This window comes from Dipodomys ordii, unplaced genomic scaffold (genome assembly GCF_000151885.1).
Source record: "Dipodomys ordii isolate 6190 unplaced genomic scaffold, Dord_2.0 Scaffold148, whole genome shotgun sequence".
Classification (NCBI taxonomy): Eukaryota; Metazoa; Chordata; class Mammalia; order Rodentia; family Heteromyidae; genus Dipodomys; species Dipodomys ordii.
Genome location: NW_012267364.1, coordinates 2,250,533 through 2,269,469, shown reverse-complemented (window position 1 = coordinate 2,269,469; position 18,937 = coordinate 2,250,533). Strand labels below are relative to the sequence as shown.

Sequence of the window (18,937 nt, the reverse complement as noted above, 5' to 3'; positions counted from 1 at the left end):
TACTCTTTACCTGACAAAATATCTCCAGTATACATGGCAGCATTACATTATCTTTTCACTCCAAGCTTTTATTTTTAGAAGTCGAATAGAATTTACTCAATTACATTATTCAATTACATGTAACTATGCTTATATGACCTTTATAATAACAATAAAAATATTTTTAAAGGGGCTTAGACACTTTCTACTAAAAATGATAGCAGAATGACAGTCTTGTGATAATGTATTCATATATCATTAGCAAATCCAGACTATTGTGAGACAAAAATGAATATTGCATGCCTATTAGAATACCTAAAACATAAAAACTGTATACTAAGTGCTGGTGAGGATATCAAGCAGCTAGTGATCTTATTCACTGTGGAATAGAATGCAAAATATTATAGCAACTCTGGGAAATGGCCAAGAAGTTTCTCAAGAGGTAAACATATACTGATTATATCATCTAGCAGTTCCACTCCTGTGTTTTTATCCTAGAGAAATGAGAGTTTATATTTGCACAAAAACTTGTACTGAATGTTTTTATGTAGTTTTATTTATAAAAGATAAAAGGAAGAATGAAAATGTTCTTCAGTTAATTAAATGGATACATAAGCTGGTGCTGCATGCAGTAGTTGTACAGTCTTAAGTGAACTAATAGTTGATATGTTAAAATAATTTAGATGAATCTTAAAGGTATTGGGAAGAGTGAAAGAAGCCACTCAAAAGGGTGTTTACTATATAGTTCCATGTACATGATATTTTTGAAAATAAACTACATTGGTGGTAAGCAGATGAATATTTGACAGGTGATGGGTAAAATGAAGGTTTAACTGGAATGATAAATTAGAGGCTTTGGGGATGAAGAAAGTGTTTTGAATCTGAATTTTCTTGGTATTTACAGAAATCTATATATGCTTTGAAATTCATAAATGGTTTATATCCCAAATCAGTTTTATACTATAACAGTAAAAGCTATTATAAAAATATTTAAGCTTTCTGCAATGTACAATGGAGACGAAGTATGCAGCAATGATTCACCACCTCTGAGTTCATTCTACTTGAATGGAAAAGTGTTTTCAGGGACCAAGGAAGTACTGTGGCAACTCTCTTAATAAGTGCTCAAAGCATTAATTCCATTAAGGCCTCTAGAAGCCGCAGATTGCACATTAATTTTCATTGTCATACTCAGCTAACTAAAACAGATGTAAGAGGATATTGGCTCTGAACAAGTGCAGGTGTTCCAAGTTAGATTCTGAAGCTGCAGTAACAAACATGAGACAGAAACTTTCCCACATTAACCAGTCTCTACCATACCACATGGCATCTTCTCTTCCTGTAATAATGTAGCTCCCATTCTGTGTAGATGATTTCTAAACTGGTGAAGAAAAAATTGCTTCCTCTCCTTTTCCTGAATCCTTATTGTAAGGCCCAGTAATATTTGAGACAAACTTATTACTCAGCATCTTCCATCTGTCATCTATTTGTTAATGAATCTCTTACATCAAGCTCAACTCTAAGCTTCTATATTCAACTATCTACTGGACATGTGTTCTCAAAGATGCTAAAGGCACATCAAAATTATTGTGTTTCCAAACTATATATTGTGTTGGGGGGGGCTTTCTTTGCTTTCTATTTTATTGTTTTAGCTCTCATGGGACTAGTCTTTCTTATGCTTTATTTCAATGAATAGATGTCATATCTGTTTCAAAACTATGTATCTAAGGACTCATTGTTGCTCACTTACTAGTTGAATGTGATCTTACATATTCTAACTTCTTAGTATGTCTCAAAATCACTTAGTCTTCGCCAGGTGCTGGTGGCTCATGTCTGTGGCAGTCCTAGCTACTCAGGAGGCTGAGATCTGAGAATCAAGGTTTGAAGCCAGCTTAGGCAGGAAAGTATGAGATTCTTCAATTGACTAGCAAAAAGCTGCAAATGGAGCTGTGGTTCAGGTAGTAGAGCATGAGCCTTGAATGAAAAATACAAGTGATATCATGAGGTCCTGACTTCAAGCCCCAGTATTGGCATATGTGCATGTGCGTTCACACATACACACAGTAAAATAAAAAACAAGACAAACCCCACCCCACTTGGTCTTTATTTTCACTAACACCAATAGGGCCATTGTCATTTGTTACATGGGATTTACAATAACCATAAAACCGTTTCTCTGTCCTGCTTAAGTCCATTCTGTGCACTGAATAATATTGTTTAATTCAAATCTTAGTTAGCAATTTCTTAAAACTCTTCAGCCTTTTACCTGTTTTTATTTGGTATTTCATTTGTAAAATTGTTCAGAGTGTCTGTGGTTGCCAGAACTGATTAGATGTTGACTGGCGGTGTCACATTTATACCAAGAGCGAAAAGATCAATCTATTTATTCCTAACACAGTGAGATTTTATGGGGAGAGAAAGATAGGCATTGAAAGTAATCTCGAGTGACTGTGAGGAAGGGTAGCAAACTCTGGATTTTATTGTGGTTAGGAGATGGGCCAGGTTGAAGTTTCCCATGGGTAGGTAGGTAGGTTGGGCTTGGTTGATTGAAATTTCCTACTGTTGCAAATGGAGGAAGACTTTCTTCATCATGAAGCTTTTCTATGGAATACAACTAATAAAACTACTATTTTTATACTAGTTGTTCAAGAAAGCATTCTCTACTGAGAAGTCTTAGGTACTAACTTTACAAAAAGCAAGCCCATAAAACAATTTATGTAGAACTACTCATTTTATGCAATAAAAGCATTGTGACATGTATAGAAAAAAGTTGAACAGAAATCAAAATGCAGATTAACTCTCATTTTAGAATTAGGAGGGGTTTCCTTTTTGTTAGAGTACCTTCGTTTTCTCAGTTTTCTATAATAAGCATTCTGATTTTTCATTTTATAAGTTATGTATGTGTATGAATGCATATGCAATATGTATACACACAAATATATACATATATATCCCCTCTATAGTCATATCTACAGAACCGTTTCACAATAATAGTTCCATAATATAATTACCAAAAGTAGTTGAGGATTTTTCACAAATTTTCTGGCCCATTATACTGTCAGCTTGATACATAGTCTGATCAGTGTTTAATTTGCTTTTGACCTGAAGTTTAGTGAAGCATTTAAAGAATGTGTCCTTAAACAAACAAAAAAAGACATTTTAGGGCTGGGAATGTGACTTAGTGGTAGAGTGCTTGCCTAGCATCCACGAATTCCTGGGTTCCATTCCTCAGTACCAAATAACAGAAAAAGTGGGAAGTGGCCCTGTGGCTCAAGTGGTAAAGCACTAACCTTGAGCAAGAGAAGTTACAAGACTATGCCCCGGCCCTGAGTTCAAGCCCCAGGACTGACAAAACAAAACAAAATCCTACAAAGAACAAAAATAAAAGACCTACTTTTTAATTGGCACATACTCATTGTATGTATTTGTGAAGTACATTGTGATATTTTAGTACATTTAGTACACTTTAGTACATTTAGTACATTTTAGTACATTTAGATCAGAGTCACTGGCGTATCTGTCATTTTAAGCATTTATCTTTTCTTTGGGTTAGGGACATTTAAAGTCATTGTAGAAATGACAAGTAGATTGTGATTTTGAAATATAAAACTCAATATTAGAAAATAGAGGTACCCTGTTGTGCTATACCTGTACCTATTAACCATTCTTTCTCCTTCTTCCATTTCCCTTTGCAGTCTCTTATAGCCGCTATTCTACTCCCTAGTGTGAATGAAGCATTATTATTTTTATTTTTTATTTTAGTTTGACACCTTTATTACTATCATGCTCATTTGAGAACCAGAAATTTTAAGTAATTTCCTGAAAAGGGTTAAAATTCAAGTGCCAGTCTGTGGCCTGATGCTCACATTAACCTTTAATCTCAGTGCAATATACAATCCACTCCCGCACATGCACTTGATTCTGATACAAGAATGCTTAAAAAAAAAGTTAGAGCTGAGCATGCCTGTAATCCCAGCACTTGGGAGGCTGAGATAGGAAGATCATGAGTTCAAAAGGTAGCCTAGGTCACATAATGAAATCCAATCTATCTTAGCATTCAAGTATGGAACTGTCTCAAAAAGAAAAAGAACATTATTAGGGATGAGCTGGGGGGGATCTTCCTTCACACCCCTAGCCAGTAGAGGGGGACAAACTTGGGGAAGGCCTGACTAGGGTATATGTACAGATTGTCTTCAGCCAGAAAAAAAAGGAAATTCTCTTCACATGTACTGGCCAGATATGAAACATTATTTTTAAAAGCAAAGATTAAAAAATAACCTAATTAGCTATTCCCCTACTTAATCCCTTTCCATATTTATTATATTTTTATCACTTAAAGAGCAATAACATACTTTGTGTACTTCTCTTTAGCCATTTAGGCATTTTTCTTTTTGAAGTTCTGAACAATAGCCATACTTTTATACATACATTTTTATTCACTTGTCTATTTCTAAAGGATAAAATCTTAGGGAGGACAATTTTATTATTTTAAAAAGGCTTGAGCCTAAATTTTGATAAACTGAACTCTAGAAAGTATGTGTGAACCTATTCTGTTCTCTAGTATAGATGAAAGCAAGATTCTTTGTGATAAATCAATATTGATTTAGCATTCTTTTCTATTTACTGAGATACTTGTTCTATACTTGTAAATTGTTAAACCTATTGCCAGTTCATCTTTTGTTCATCTTTTCACTTGATTTTTGTGAGGACTATATATTAAGGACAATGGATATTTTCATGATGGAAAGAGATTCCGGGACATAGCCCTTTCTTGAACTGATGATAGGTAGCTACTCAGAATTTTTATAAAAAATTAGTATTATTTTAGTTGCTTGTAGTCCTCAGATGGCCCGACAATACAAAAATTGGAAATATCTGTAACACCTGACATAGGAAATAGTGTAATTTCATTCATATTACCTGTGATAAAATAAGTCTTCCTCTTCTGGTAGTCTTTTTCATGGCCATCATCTCAATTTAGTGGATTTGGAAACCTTTTACTTAATTTAAGTAGAAGTTTTACCATACTGATTTTAGTTCTTACATTGCAAAAATCTACCATAACTTAATTTTTGTCTATTCAGTTGCTCATAAACTAGTTGGTATACTCTAGTTGGTATACTCTAGTCTTATCACGGAAAAAAAAAAACATGTTAAATCAAGCCTAGGAAGTGGTAACCAACTGAAGGAAGATAGAAAGAGGTGACTTTGGTACAAGATAGAGGAAACAAAATAAGGAGTTGCTGCTGACTATTTAACTACTTTACATAACTAGTCAATTCCTTGAATTTATGAAACAGCCTTACACAAGTGATTCTTTACTATTTTTGATTATAGTATCAAGGAAGTTGTTAAAAGCGTGGACACAGGCACCAGATTACCATTGTTTACATCCTACTAAGCTAGTTCTTTGCCTTAGTTTTATAGTATACAAAAATCATATTAATAAATAACAGGTTATTTTGAATAAGAATAAATATTAACATATGAACATAGTAAGTTTTTGAAATTGTGAAAATAAACATTGTTTTTGAAAAAATTCTAGGAAAGAGGAAGACTAAGAAAAAAGTTTTACAAAGCACATTTTAAATAAGTCATTTGTGTTATTTTCATCACTATAACAAAATACCTACAATAATTGGTTTATAAAAGGAAAAGGTATGTTTGGGCTCAAAGGAGGTGTTCCAGTCCACAATTATTGGACCCTTTGACTGGGTCTGTTATAAGCATTACAACTTCGAAGGATTGATAGAAGAGTAAAACCATTCACCTAATGGTCAGTAAGCCAGTGACACAGAGGAGAGAGTCAGTGCCCTAGTATCCTCTTTAAAGAGTATACACTCAAGGACCCAAAAGTTATATGGTGATATTTGTAAAATTTGTAATTAATATGTCCCTTGAGCTAGACCATAGTGAATTTTTTCACCTGGATTTGTTCACAGGATATTCTGAATAATCTTGAATCATGTGACCTTGAGGATGATGACCTTATGCTTGATGTGGATCTGCCTGAGGATGCACCTCTTGAAAATGGTAAGTAAGGACACTAGTAACCTGCAGAAGCATATGCCTGAGCTACTTTAACTATAACCAGTTTGATATTTGTTACTTGCAGACTTAATCTCAAAGAAGCCTTTGAGACTAAGAATCAATATTAAGTGATAAGAAATAGGTTCACTTGCACATAACCTTAAATATTTAAAATCTGGTTGTCTTGGGGCTGGGAATGTAGCTTAATGATAGAGTGCTTGCCTTGCATGCACTAAGCCCTGGGTTTGATTCCTCAGTACCATATAAACAGAAAAAGCCAGGGGTGGAAAAGTGGCTGGAGTAGTGCAGTGCTAGCCTTGAGCAAAAAAAGCCCAGGAACAGTGCTCAGGCCCGGAGTTCAAGAGAACTGGCGAAACAAAACAAAACACAAAAATCTGGTTGTCTTAAGTGTTAGAATTACAATTCTGTAATGATAAAAATCATGGTATATACCTCTACCTCAAAGTCAGTGGTAGATTTGTTTTCTTTCTTTTTTTTTTTTTTTAATCTTGCTCTCTGTATGTTAGTAACTGATATTGTGGGGCCTGTGTTCAATAAGATTGCTTTTGGGTTCTCTTGCTTCTCAGAGATAAAGTATTGATAGAGGAGAGTTTCTATATTAACAAGAGCCACTAGTACTAGGGAATACTCATGGGATAAGAGGTTTCCAGGGAAAAAATAAGACTCTAGAGATTTAAGTATTCCCTATTTTGCCTGGTCTTACAGGCTTCCCCAGGGCCAGAGATAAACTAAAGTGGAATCTTTTTATTCCTGGACCTAGGAGAATGCACAGAATTTTCAGAGGAGCATAGGGGATCTTATTGGTTCTATAGTTTCATTGGGTATTGGGATCATGCATCCTACTTTACTACTGGTTCATTTGTTACATTGATTGATTGAACTTTTTTGTTGATGTTGTTGGTTGTGGGGCCTGAACTCTGGGTCTGGATGCTGTTCTTTAGCTCTTCAGCTCAAGGTTAGTGCTCTATCACTTGAGCCACAGTGCCACTTCTGGCTTTTTCTGCCTATGTGGTGCTGAGGAATCAAACCCAGGACCTCATGCATGGCAAGCACTCTACCACTGAGCCACCTTCCCAGCCTGACTGGTTGGACACGTGTGTGTGTGTGTGTGTGTGTGTGTGTGTGTGTGTGTGTGTGTGTGTAATCAATCTGAAAGATTCATTGGTCTTTGGAATGATTCAGCTTATGGAAATGGGTTTAGGTCTTCTCCATGTTTGTTTATTCTGAGAGCAGGACTACTTTGGGCAAGTTATTGTGGCAGATGACAAAAGCGCATTAAGACATGAGAAAACTGGTGTATTATCTCCCCTAAAGTCCTGGTTTTAAAGCCCACACTTCTAACTACTTTTGGCAAGTCCTGTGTCCCCACTTAACGCCATTAGTACTACTCATAGCAAGAGACCCTGCAGTCATGAGACAGAGGAATTGTGATTTATAAATTTATTAAAGATGAAATTGGCAAGGTGAGACAGATTAATATATACTCTATCATGGGTTAGAGAATGTTACAATTTCTTGTGATTCTGCTGTCAGTTGGGATGCTTCTGCAACAAAGACCAAGTTCCAGTGCTGAGAAAGGAAAATCACAGGGAACAGCAGACCTCCCAGGATTAGGGCAGTCAGGGAAATAATGAGGGCATTTCAGGGGTTGTCTGGTAGCACAATGCTGTGTAGAGCTAAAGAACAAGCTTTCCCCATAGAACAGTGCAGTAGTGATAGATATTATAGCTGCTGTTGAAATCCGATTTATTTATTTATTTATTTATTCATTCTTTTTTTATTGTCAAGGTGATGTACAGAGGGGTTACAGTTACATAAGTAAGGTGTAATAAGTACATTTCTTTTCAAACTTGTTACCCCTCCTATCATTTTTCTCCTAATTGTCGTCCTGCCCACCCCCTCCTCTACCACATGTATTTTTAAGGCTGATAGAGTAAGGAATTTACTTCCTTGGAATAAATCACATCCTGGATAATACATTTTATTGAAAGAATTGTAACAAGCTATTGAAAACTTTTTGTCTTTTCTGAACTAAATTAGGAAGTACACATAGAGCAGTTTGGATCTTGCCTTATTTTTTTTTTTAGAGTACAACATAAAATCACATTAAATAGAAGTAAAAATCAAAGGGAAATTACAATTTTTTGAGGTGTTGATTGGAGACTTGGAGAAGGAGGAGGGAACTCTAGGAACATTCCACATATGTATATATAGACTTTTCTTAGTAGAAGTCAAACAAGGATTTGGTACTTTGAACTTAAGGAACACTGAAAGAAAGTAGAACATTGATAAAATATTTAGCTTCTAGAGGCACCAAAGATAAAACAGTAATTAGGTTTAATGCTATAGGAAAGTGGGGAAAATGCCTATGATATTAGTATCTCTTGGGACCTGAAAGCACCTGCTAGGCATTTTGACTGAGAGGATAGGAAGGTAATGAACACTGAGAGCTTCTTTTTTTTTTTTGGTCGGGTCGTGGGGCCTGAACACTGTCCCTCAGCTCTTCAGCTCAAGGCTAGCGCTCTACCACCTGAGCCACAGCGCCACTTCCTGCTTTTTTCTTTTTGCTTATGTGGGGCTGAGGAATCGAACCCAGGGCCTTGAGCATGCAAGGCAAACTCTCTACTACTGAGCCACCTTCCCAGCCCCATGAACATGGAGATCTTCTTACAGTAAGCATTTGATTGTTGGTCGTAGTCCTTTTTAGTTTCTGTGTCTTATAAGGATATTATTCAAGTTTGGAAAGAGGTTTAGATTGGTCACTTTGAACCCTCATGGTGTTTAACACCACTAATTCTGCCAGTATCAGAGGCTTCATTGTCTAAAAGATGATTGGTACCTTAAGACCCTCCATTTGAGTTTGATGTAAATACAGGTTCTTATTATGAACAGTCAGCCTTTTAACATTATCAAGTAAGAAGCTATGAGAATGAGTATTTATATTTCTAATAATTGAATTTGGGTTCGTGTTAGCATAGAGGAGGAAAGAACGTTGACCGAATGTTGGGCAGTTACTATCTAGAAACATCCACATTTGAATGTTTTGGTGATTATGAGGGGGAGTCTGTGTACCTGTAGGTGGTGTTCACTGTTGACATTACAGTTCTTGTGTCAGTAAAACATTTATAGGATTGGCCTTTAATTTGTAGAGTTAAACTTATTTTTAAGGCTTAAACATTTTTTCAGTTTAAGGTAAAAAAGGAGATTGTACACTTGATTTCCCCCTAAAAACATATTTATTATTCATCCATTTATTTTTTTTTCTCTACCTTTTAAAAATATGATTCTGGGTAATTATTTTTCCAATTTAGAAATTGTGGTTGGGAGAGAAAAAAAAATCTAGAAAAAGAGTCCAGTCTCCATCATTTATTTGACTATAGCACAGGTATCTGGTTTTATGAAAAGGGCATTTTATTCTGAGCTTTATTCTGCTTTTTTTCCCCCTAAAGCTCTTTTTACATGTTCAAGTGTTAGTGGTCTGTGATGAGGTTCCTTATTCTTTATCTGCTGTAAAGTCTTTAATAGAAAGTCAAGAAAGATGGGGTCTCATTTGTCTCAGAATTTCTACTGAGAGCCATCTGCTAAATATTAGTCAGCAGTGGAATTTGCACTTTTTACTTACAGGACTGAGTCAGAAGTCCAATCTATGTTAACAAGTCCAATCTATATTAACAGTAAAGATTTAGTTGACAGATTGTGAGAATTCTTTTCCTGTGCAGTTAAATCATGTGTTTTCTGAACTAGGGTCACGTCATTTTGCCCTGGCTGGCCTGGAACTTGCTATCCTCTTATCCACAGCCTCCTGAGTGCTGGGATTTCAGGTGTGTGCCAGCATGATGATTCATGGTCTCTTAACTCATCGTCAAATTCTTCACATTATGCCTTTTCCATTCTTGTACTACTGCATCTAGAGTTGCCTTAAACTGGTAAACTAGCTTTTATAGACCTGGGAGCAGTGGATTATTGATTTATAGAGCTATTCCAAAAACCTCTGTAAAAGTCTTCCTATCTTGGTTAGGCCTTAGAAAGTAGTATGGCTGGAGGCTCTTAGCTTAGAAAATTTAGACCAGATCTTTTTTTTTTAATTTTTTTAATTGTAAAATTAGTGTACAGAGGGGTTACAGTTACATGAGTAGAATACATTTCCTATTGAGCATTGTTAACCTCATCCTTTGTTTTTCCTCTACCATCCTTTCCCTTCCCACCTCCCCAATTCCCTCCTTTCCCCCCAAGTTGTAAAGTTCGTTTTCAGCATAGTGTCTTGTACATCTCATTATTACAATGGGTCAGACTGTATCCCTATTTAAGCATTTTGTTTTTTCCCTTCCCCTCCCCAAATTAGAAAAGGGTATATACAAAATACAGGGCACCAACACCAAATACAGTGAAAACAGGGGTTATACTGTGGGGAAAGAACATACAAAAGAAACAAAAAAAATCACATAGTACATTTTAGATACATTAAAAACAATAGCAAGAAAGGAAAAACAAGTTGTGTCCTATCTTGGGGTTCATTTCACTTAACATCATCTTATACGGTCATATGTACATAGCTTTTGACCTTTTCTGCTTGTCCTAGACTTATACTAGTTATTGCAAATAAGGGAAAACCATTGGACCTATGTTTCTTTGGGCCTGGCTTACTTCACTTAATATAATTTTTTCCAAGTCTTTCTATTTCCTAACAAATGGGGCATTCTTTCTGATGGAGGCATAGAATTACATTTTGTGTGTGTGTGTGTGTGTGTGTGTATGTGTATGAATATATGTATATATATATATATATATCACACTTTCTTGATCCATTCATCTACTGAGGGGCATCTGGGTTGGTTCCATATCTATGAAATAATGCTGCAGTAAACATAGTTGTGCTGGTAGCTTTAGTATAGCCTTGTTTGTGATTGTTTGGGTAAATGCCCAAAAGTGGGATTGCTGGGTCATAGGGGAGCTCTATGTGTAGTCTTTTGAGGAACTTCCATACTACTTTTCAAAGTGGTTGAACAAGTTTACACTCCCACCAACAATGCAGTAAGGTTCCCTTCTGTCCACATCCCCTCCAGCATCTGTTGTTATTAGAGTTCTTGATTATAGCCATTCTAACTGGGGTGAGGTGGTATCTCAATGTTGTTTTGATTTGCATTTCTTTTATGGCTAGAGAGGTTGAGCATTTCATCATGTGTCTATTGGCCATTCTTATTTCCTCTTCAGAGAAGTTTCTCTTTAAGTCTTTAGCCCACTTATTTATTGGGCAGTTGTTTCTTTGAAGATTTGTTGTTGGGGGATTTAGTTTTTTGAGTTCTAAGTATATTTTAGATATGAGACCCTTGTCCATTGTATGGCTAGTGAAGATCTTCTCCCAATTTGTGGGTTTTCTATGACCTTCCTAGCTCTATGTCCTTTGCTATGCAGAAACTTTGCAATTTCATGCAATCCCATTTGTCTAACCTTTCTTTAATTTGTTGTGTTTCTGAGTTTTTATTAAGAAAAAGTTGGCCTTTGCCAAGGATCCCTAGAGTTTCGCCTAATCCTTCCTGTAATGTTTTCAGGGTGTCTGCTTTGACTTCGAGGTCTTTGATCCATTTGGAGTTGATTCTGGTGCAGGGTATGGGGATCTAGCTTTAGTTTTCTACAGGTGTTTAACCAACTTTGCCAGCATCATTTACTGAAGAGGCTGTCTTTCTTCCATTTTATTTTTTTAGCTTATTGAAGATTATGTGGCTATAGGTTAGACCAGATCTTGAAATCAACTTTGTATATTTTGTTCTCTGTTCTAAAGGAAGTTTATATTTAAGAGATACTTCACTTTTGAGATCTGGTCAGGTTGGGGGTGGGAGCAACATGTCATAGAAAGAAGTGGGTCAGGAAAATCAAGGAGCACAAAGTGGGGTATGAGAAATAATAAAGGATTCTAAGTTTGAGTTATTCTTTGGGAGGGACATAATAGGATATTTTTTAAATTAAAAGATATTTTTCTTTTTCCTTGATCCCCCCAAATCAAGGGCTTTCTGAAGGAAATACTTTTTTACATTGAGTATCTTTTGGAAGAGATTGCTTGTCTTTCTGATTTCCCAAAGTCTGCACAGTTGTGTTGATTTTTTTTTTTTTTTTGCTGGACCTGGGGCTTGAAGTCTGGGCCTGGGCGCTTCCTGAGCCTCTTTGTTCTCAAGGTTAGCACTCTACCACTTGAGCCACAGCGCCATTTGAGCCACAGCCCCATTTCCAGCTTTTTTTTTTTCCTGCTAGTTTATTGGAGTTTATTGGAGGCTCACAGACTTTCCTGCCTGGGCTAGCTTCGAACCGTGATCTTCAAATCTCAGCCTCCTGAGTAGCTAGGATTATAGGCGTGAACCACCAGAGCCAGGTGTTGAGTTTGTTTTTGTTTTTTGGTTTTCTTCTCTTGCATGTCCACTCATTGCCTGTAGACTAAAACATGGTATTTGGCATATCACAGCACAAAACTCAAGTTTACAAACTCCATAATGTATACTTTCAATGTATACAAATTTTCATTTTATCTATGCTATTTAGATTTTTCTTAGTTTAAAAATATGTCCTTGTAGTCACTTTCTGAATCCTACAGAAAGTTACAGTGCCAATTAAATTGCACTTTGTATTAAATTCTATTAGTTTACATTTCTGGTAAATTTTGTATTGAAATATAAGAGGTCAGTAATACCTTTGACTACTTCCAATTTATCTCCTCCTTTGGAAATTTCCTATTTCAGTAGTAAAAAAATGACTTATACAATAGGCATCCTCATAGCATATACTTTTCTATTTTAGATCCCTTTCCTTCTCCAGAGGGTAAAAGTGCTTTTTATATTACATAATTTATATTACTTAAAAGAACTAAAATCTACTGTTACCTGCAGAGCTTGAGACTCCCTTCAGAAGGCTTCTGTTTATTCTCCAACAGGGCTCTGCAGTTCATTGTTCAGGTCTGAATCTGGCCAGTAGTTGGTTTGGATGAGCACTCTTGCTTTAGGATTTTTGAATTGGGATGCCTTTAGGGTCACCATTACTTCTTGGGAATTACCATAGGCACCATTGCACCTTATATTGTTTGTTACACAGAGGAGCTTTCCTCCTTAGATGTATTATCCTGTTCTTAACTTGTCAGACTCTGGAAACTAATTTTTTTTTTTTTTTTTTTTGGTCCGGTCGTGGGGCCTGAGCTCTGGGCCTGGGCGCTGTCCCTCAGCTTTTCAGCTCAAGGCTAGCACTCTACCACTTGAGCCACAGCACCACTTCTGGCTTTTTTTTTCTTTTTGGCTTATGTGGTGCTGAGGAATCGAACCCAGGGCCTCATGCATGCAAGGCAAGCACTCTACCACTGAGCTACCTTCCCAGCCCTGGAAACTAATTTTGATTTTTCTCCATCTTGCAATTTATTTTGTTCTCCATTTTCTATATTACTATATATATATATATACATACTATATATATTACTATATATATTCTATATTATTTCATTCTGTCAGAGAACCTTAATCTTGCCTAAGAAACAAACACTAATGTTATCTTACATTAGTGTTGTAAAGTATATAAACATGTGACTGATGGGTCCCTCAGGTGCCTCAGATAGAATCACAGGCAGCTTGCTATCTACCAAGTATTAGAGCAGCCATTTCTTTTATAGTTAGGCCATCTGTCTCAGTCTGAACATCAGTCTTTTTGTAGTTATGGCAGTTACTTGTTTCTAATGCTTATTTGCTGTTATAATGCCCACTGTTGAATGTGAATGTCAGTAAAGATATGCAATTCGGAGTCTGCATGTAGCACTAACAACCTTTGCAGACTCAAAAGTAGCAGATCAGTTTCTGCATTGTAACTGCTCACAGTATTTAACTTATTTCTTGGCTAGCTTGCCTGGTTTGATTGCTTTTTGTTACTCTGGGTATACTGTGTTGATACTGTTCTAAGAACATTTTGGATGATTCTGATAATATGGTTTACAAGTTTGCATGTATGTGTGTATGTATGTATGCATACCATGTATCAACTATACAGAATTGCTTAAGCTAGAGTAATGCCAAGTGGAAATACTTATGGGACTTAACTGAAATCATGAGTATAACTCAAACATGAGTTTATAAATTACGTTACCAAAGGGATTTAACTAAAATCAGTTTTAAATCTTAAGATTTATTTTTAAAATTTTCTTTTGAACTCTCATTTTCTATTGATTTTTTAAGTAGCAATTGCTATGTCTTTTACTTTGTTAGGTTTTATTCATAAATGAACCTTTAAAATATTCATCTGGGTTTATTTCAGCAGTGGTTGGAAATAATTTCAAATGTTAACTTTAAAAAGTGCCTATACCTCTTTATGTTTTTTAAAAAAGAAAAAAAGCTCTGTAAGATGTCTGTCTGTACCTACTGACATCTTTAATGAATTCAAACAAAATTTCAGTATTCTAAACAGATGCTTATTTAAGTTGTTATGCATTTGAAGAAAATGAGCTCAGTGTATATGAGAATTGAACTTATGTACTTCATTTAATTGCATCATCTTTTCTTGCAATGGGACGTTTGTTCTCATCTGAGGTATTATAATAAAACACTTAGTGTATTTCAAATCCAGTTAAGTAAAACAATATTTTTAAATAAGTGAATTGTTTTTAAGAATCAGGAATTCTGTGGATATCTGAAGTTTTTTTAATCACACTCCAGACTTGAACTTTCTCATGTAGTAGTTCTTGGACTGGAGAAATCCTTCCTGTTCCGCGGGTTAGTGTTTAATAGTATTTTTAGTAACAGTCCTAAGTCAGTAGCTATGTAAGCACTGGGCGAAGATGGAGTCACAGGGCGGACTGGGCTTGCTTCCCACAGGGAGGGCTGGGAGTTGAGCAGGAAGGAAGGCCTGCTCGGCAGTGTCTTGTGTGCAACTATGTCTGAGTAGGCAGCTGGTAGCACAATGTCTCCCTTGTACAAAGTAACTCTCTTAGAGAGTGTTCAGATATGTGAGGAAAAAGTATTTGGGTAAGTGAAGAAGCTTGGGGTGTTTCAGATAGATTCTTTTCATGTTTCTGTGGTATTTGAATTTCAGGGAGTGCACTATTTGTTGTTGCAAAGTACTGGCTTTGTTTCCAGTAGCATTTTTGAGCTTTTTGAAGAAACGCTACGGTAGGCAGATAGAAGCATATTACTTTCTAAAAATGTGAGCTTAATTTTAAAAATGATTTGTGATGAAAAGTTAATTTTACTGCTTGAAAACTGAGAAAACTAATTGTGGCATTCATTTTTAGAAATGAACTCTGTACTGTTCCTAAAATCTGCTTTTTTCCCCCTGTCATTTTCATTCTGAAACCAGAAACAACTTGTAATAGTGATGAATGCCACTTGAAACTGATTGCTGGCAAAGGGAAATGCATGATGTTGATGTCAAAGATTTGCTTATTTTAAAATAATGCAGCAGTTAATTTTCCATTTAAGTGACTAATACAAAAGTAACATAAATGTATTACAATTTTTCTGAGTTTGAATCATGTAAAGCTTAGTTTTTACCAAAAGAACCAGTTGTTTTTCTTCTAGAAACTTCATTTTGTTACAAACAAGCAAAACTAGTTGGTGATAATATTACTTTAATATTTTCAGCAGCCTTCATTATGCAGCCATAAAGTAACCTTAGGTAGAGTGTGTGCATGTTTATTGTCTTTTGCTTTTGAATCTGTGTAGTGGAGTGTGACAATATGAACCGCTTTGACCGATCAGACAGAAATGTTCGGCAGTCTCAAGAAGGATTTTGGAAAAGGCCACCTCAGAGGTGGGTTGGACAAGAACATTACCATCTCAGCCATCCTGACCACTATCATCACCATGGGAAAAGTGACCTGAGCAGGTGAGTATTATTCTAACCTACCTTTCATTTGCTATCATCTGGTTAATTTGGATAATAATTCCCCTTCACAAACTAATTTTGTCTACCTTTTAGAGGTACCACAAAAACATTTCAGGTCACACATGATACTTATTAGAATAATATTTAATTGCTCCCTTTTGGTCTAATTATAGCTTTATTAAATATAGATACTGTATATCTGTGGTTTGGACTTTTAAGTTGTAGTATGATTTTTATTGTTTTAGTTCTCATTTGAGAATGATTAAATATTGACCTGGTTAAAGTTTATAATTTTTCTAAACAATACATAAATTTAATAACAGGTGATTTGTCTTTTTTTGCTTATAAGTTGAAATTGAAAGATTCTACTAACCCCTTTAGAATTAGAAGACAATACTAGAAAAGATGCTAGAAATCTACCACATGTGTAATGCCACTTTGTAGTCATTAAAACTTAAGATCCAAGTACCACCTTGTACAGATAAGCCTTGCAAGCTTAGACATTTTATTAAATCCCCTCCCTACTTCAGCTTGTCATGTATAAAACGTACCTTTCTCTTCAGTATTTGAGCATCAGGGATGAAAATGCCTGTAGCAGTGTCTGGTTTACATAGGCACCCCTTTGTTGTTACTCTTACTTTTCTCTTTTATCTATCTCAACCCACAGAGAATTTGAGCTCATTCTGGAGCAAACTAATGAAAATGAGATAAATTAGAAAGGAAAACATACAGTCCTGTATACTCCCTAATGTAGAAAATAAAATTGTTTCCAAGATCTTGGTAGCAAAAGCAAAGTAGAAAATCTGTTACAGAGTGTAGATATACTTCTGGATTGATTTGATTTTATAAGATAAACACATTTTTTTACATGAATTCTTAGAGTAGTTTGGATTATGGTAGGAAGGTCGTGAGTACTTCTCCAAATAAATTTAAGTCTTTTTCTTACTTATATTTGTTAAACCATGGTACAAAAATTCTAATCCAGATGAGAAAGGAAGTTCTTCAGCTGATCATGAAGTAATGGGATCAGACCAAAAATCTTTTTGTTGGTATAAAATTCATGAGAGGTGATGAATGATTGAGATGATCTGAAAGAATGCACTTGCATGGAGTACATATCATCACAGCACTTATTTTGGCTGTTTGTCCCATTCTATACAAAAATGATATATATACTTCTGCCACAAGAATGCTCACAAAGTAGGAGAGAGCAGAATATAGACATTTAGTGTGGTGCTACTGATACAGTGATGATGTGTGCCTTTAGGGTAATGTGTAAGTGACGCCATGAGCATGCAATGGCTTTTCTGGGGGAGTGGGCAGGATAGCACAGACAAAAGAGTGTTACTATTTTTACTTAGCTGACATTAAAGGAAAAGCTGTGGAGACAGAAGATGGTTTGGTTCTATAGGAGCAGGTTGGGTATTCCACCAGGAAAAATGGCATGAGTAAAAACTTGTATGATAGGATGTGACATTTTCCAAGAACTACACTTCAAATTTACCAAAGCAGGATTGCTTGATCATTTGGAGGAATGATTAGATGTGATCTCTAACTCTAGATAGCCAAACTATATTATCTGCATTTTAAGATAAGAGGTGACAGATTTCACCTTAAACATGGGAATGTCCAAAATAGAATGAAATACTTGGAGGTAGGTCTCTCTGTTCTTGGGAATGATCAACCTGAAATTGTCATCATCTGCCAGAAAAACTAAGCAGCATTCACACTAACACAATTTTATTTCCTAGATGTCAGCAGGTGTAGAAGAGACAGGTTCTCTGATCAAATGAGTATGAGAATGAATAAATTAGTTATTTGTTTAAATGGTGGGTTCTATACTCTTGTAATGTGTAAGTGTAGTACTATGATTTTGCAAAAAAGATGGTAAGAGATAACAGACACAAATACAAATCCTTTCTAGAGAGTATATATATTAAATTGCTTAGCATTTGTAAATCTGTATCATCCACATTGTTGATTCCTTAGTGAGAGAGAAATGCATTATGTTTATAGAGATTGCTAATCTTAGAACACAGCTTTCTAATGTCTCAGGTTCACTGATTTTTTTGTTAATAGTAGTAGGTGACAGTTTTGTTTAACCTTTACTGGTGACCTTGTTGAGTTTTTTGTATCTCCCAGAACCAATAATGAGGATGAGTAATATTTTAAAAAACCTCCAATGATGAAAACTCTTTCATCATTGTCATAGTTAAAGGATTATGCCTTGGAAACTGATATTCTCTCATTGACAGCATATTACTACTCTCATTCTTAACACAGTTGATCATCTACCTCTCTTTCCTCAAGACCTTCCTTTTCCAGACACTTCTACTATATTATATGGTATTTTCTCACACCCTTACAAACTCACAACTTTGACCACCCTTGACCCCATTTGCCTACATTCTACCTGTAACTGAAATCCAGCCCTTTCCTGATTGTTCTTTGCCCCAGCAGCATTTTTACAGGAAGGATTCTTTTTTTCCAGTAACTGTAGAACTTTACCATTTAGAGGTGAGGTCTTTGTCCTTATTCTTCCTTGTCCCTTCTAGATGAAGTTTTCTTAAGTCCTTTTCCCTCCTTTGGACAGTTAGCACATTTGGCTGAATCACTTCCTCTTTATGAATCCATCCCTACAGTTTAAGAAAATCATAAGCCCCTGGCTCACTTTTCTCATTCATTTATGAGCTTTGATATAGTCCAAGTAGCTCTAGTGTTATGTAAATGATTTATTTAACCTTCTTAGTTCCTTACAATTCTCTTTATGGATACTTTCCTTCTTTCTCTTGTACAGTTGCTATAGATTTTTAAACCTTCTGATGAAGCCAATAGCTGTATTTATTTTCTAGATATTAAGGAGAAAACAGAGTTTACTGTTGAGTAAAATATTTGTATGTGCACACATATGTAATATGTGTATTTATATACATACACATATACGTGTATGGGGGAGAAGGGAGAGAAATTACATATGTTGAAGTTCCCTTCTATTCATAGTTTGTTAAGTGTTTCTGTCATTAATGTTGAATTTCATCAAATGTTTTTTTCTGTATTTCATTGAAAT

The 18,937-nt window shown here is 35.5% G+C and overlaps 1 protein-coding gene across 2 annotated transcripts in view; it reads left to right on the top strand.

The window, feature by feature from the left end:
• Window positions 1-18,937, top strand: part of Ccser2 (coiled-coil serine-rich protein 2) — an 86,270-nt gene that overhangs the window by 19,535 nt on the left and 47,798 nt on the right. The window contains exons 2-3 of one of the 2 annotated variants that reach the window (XM_013032093.1): window positions 5,919-6,009; window positions 15,708-15,870. In XM_013032093.1, the coding sequence (XP_012887547.1) occupies window positions 5,919-6,009; window positions 15,708-15,870 (254 nt within the window). The remainder of the gene's footprint in view (window positions 1-5,918; window positions 6,010-15,707; window positions 15,871-18,937) is intronic. The other variant, XM_013032092.1, reaches the window with a different exon arrangement.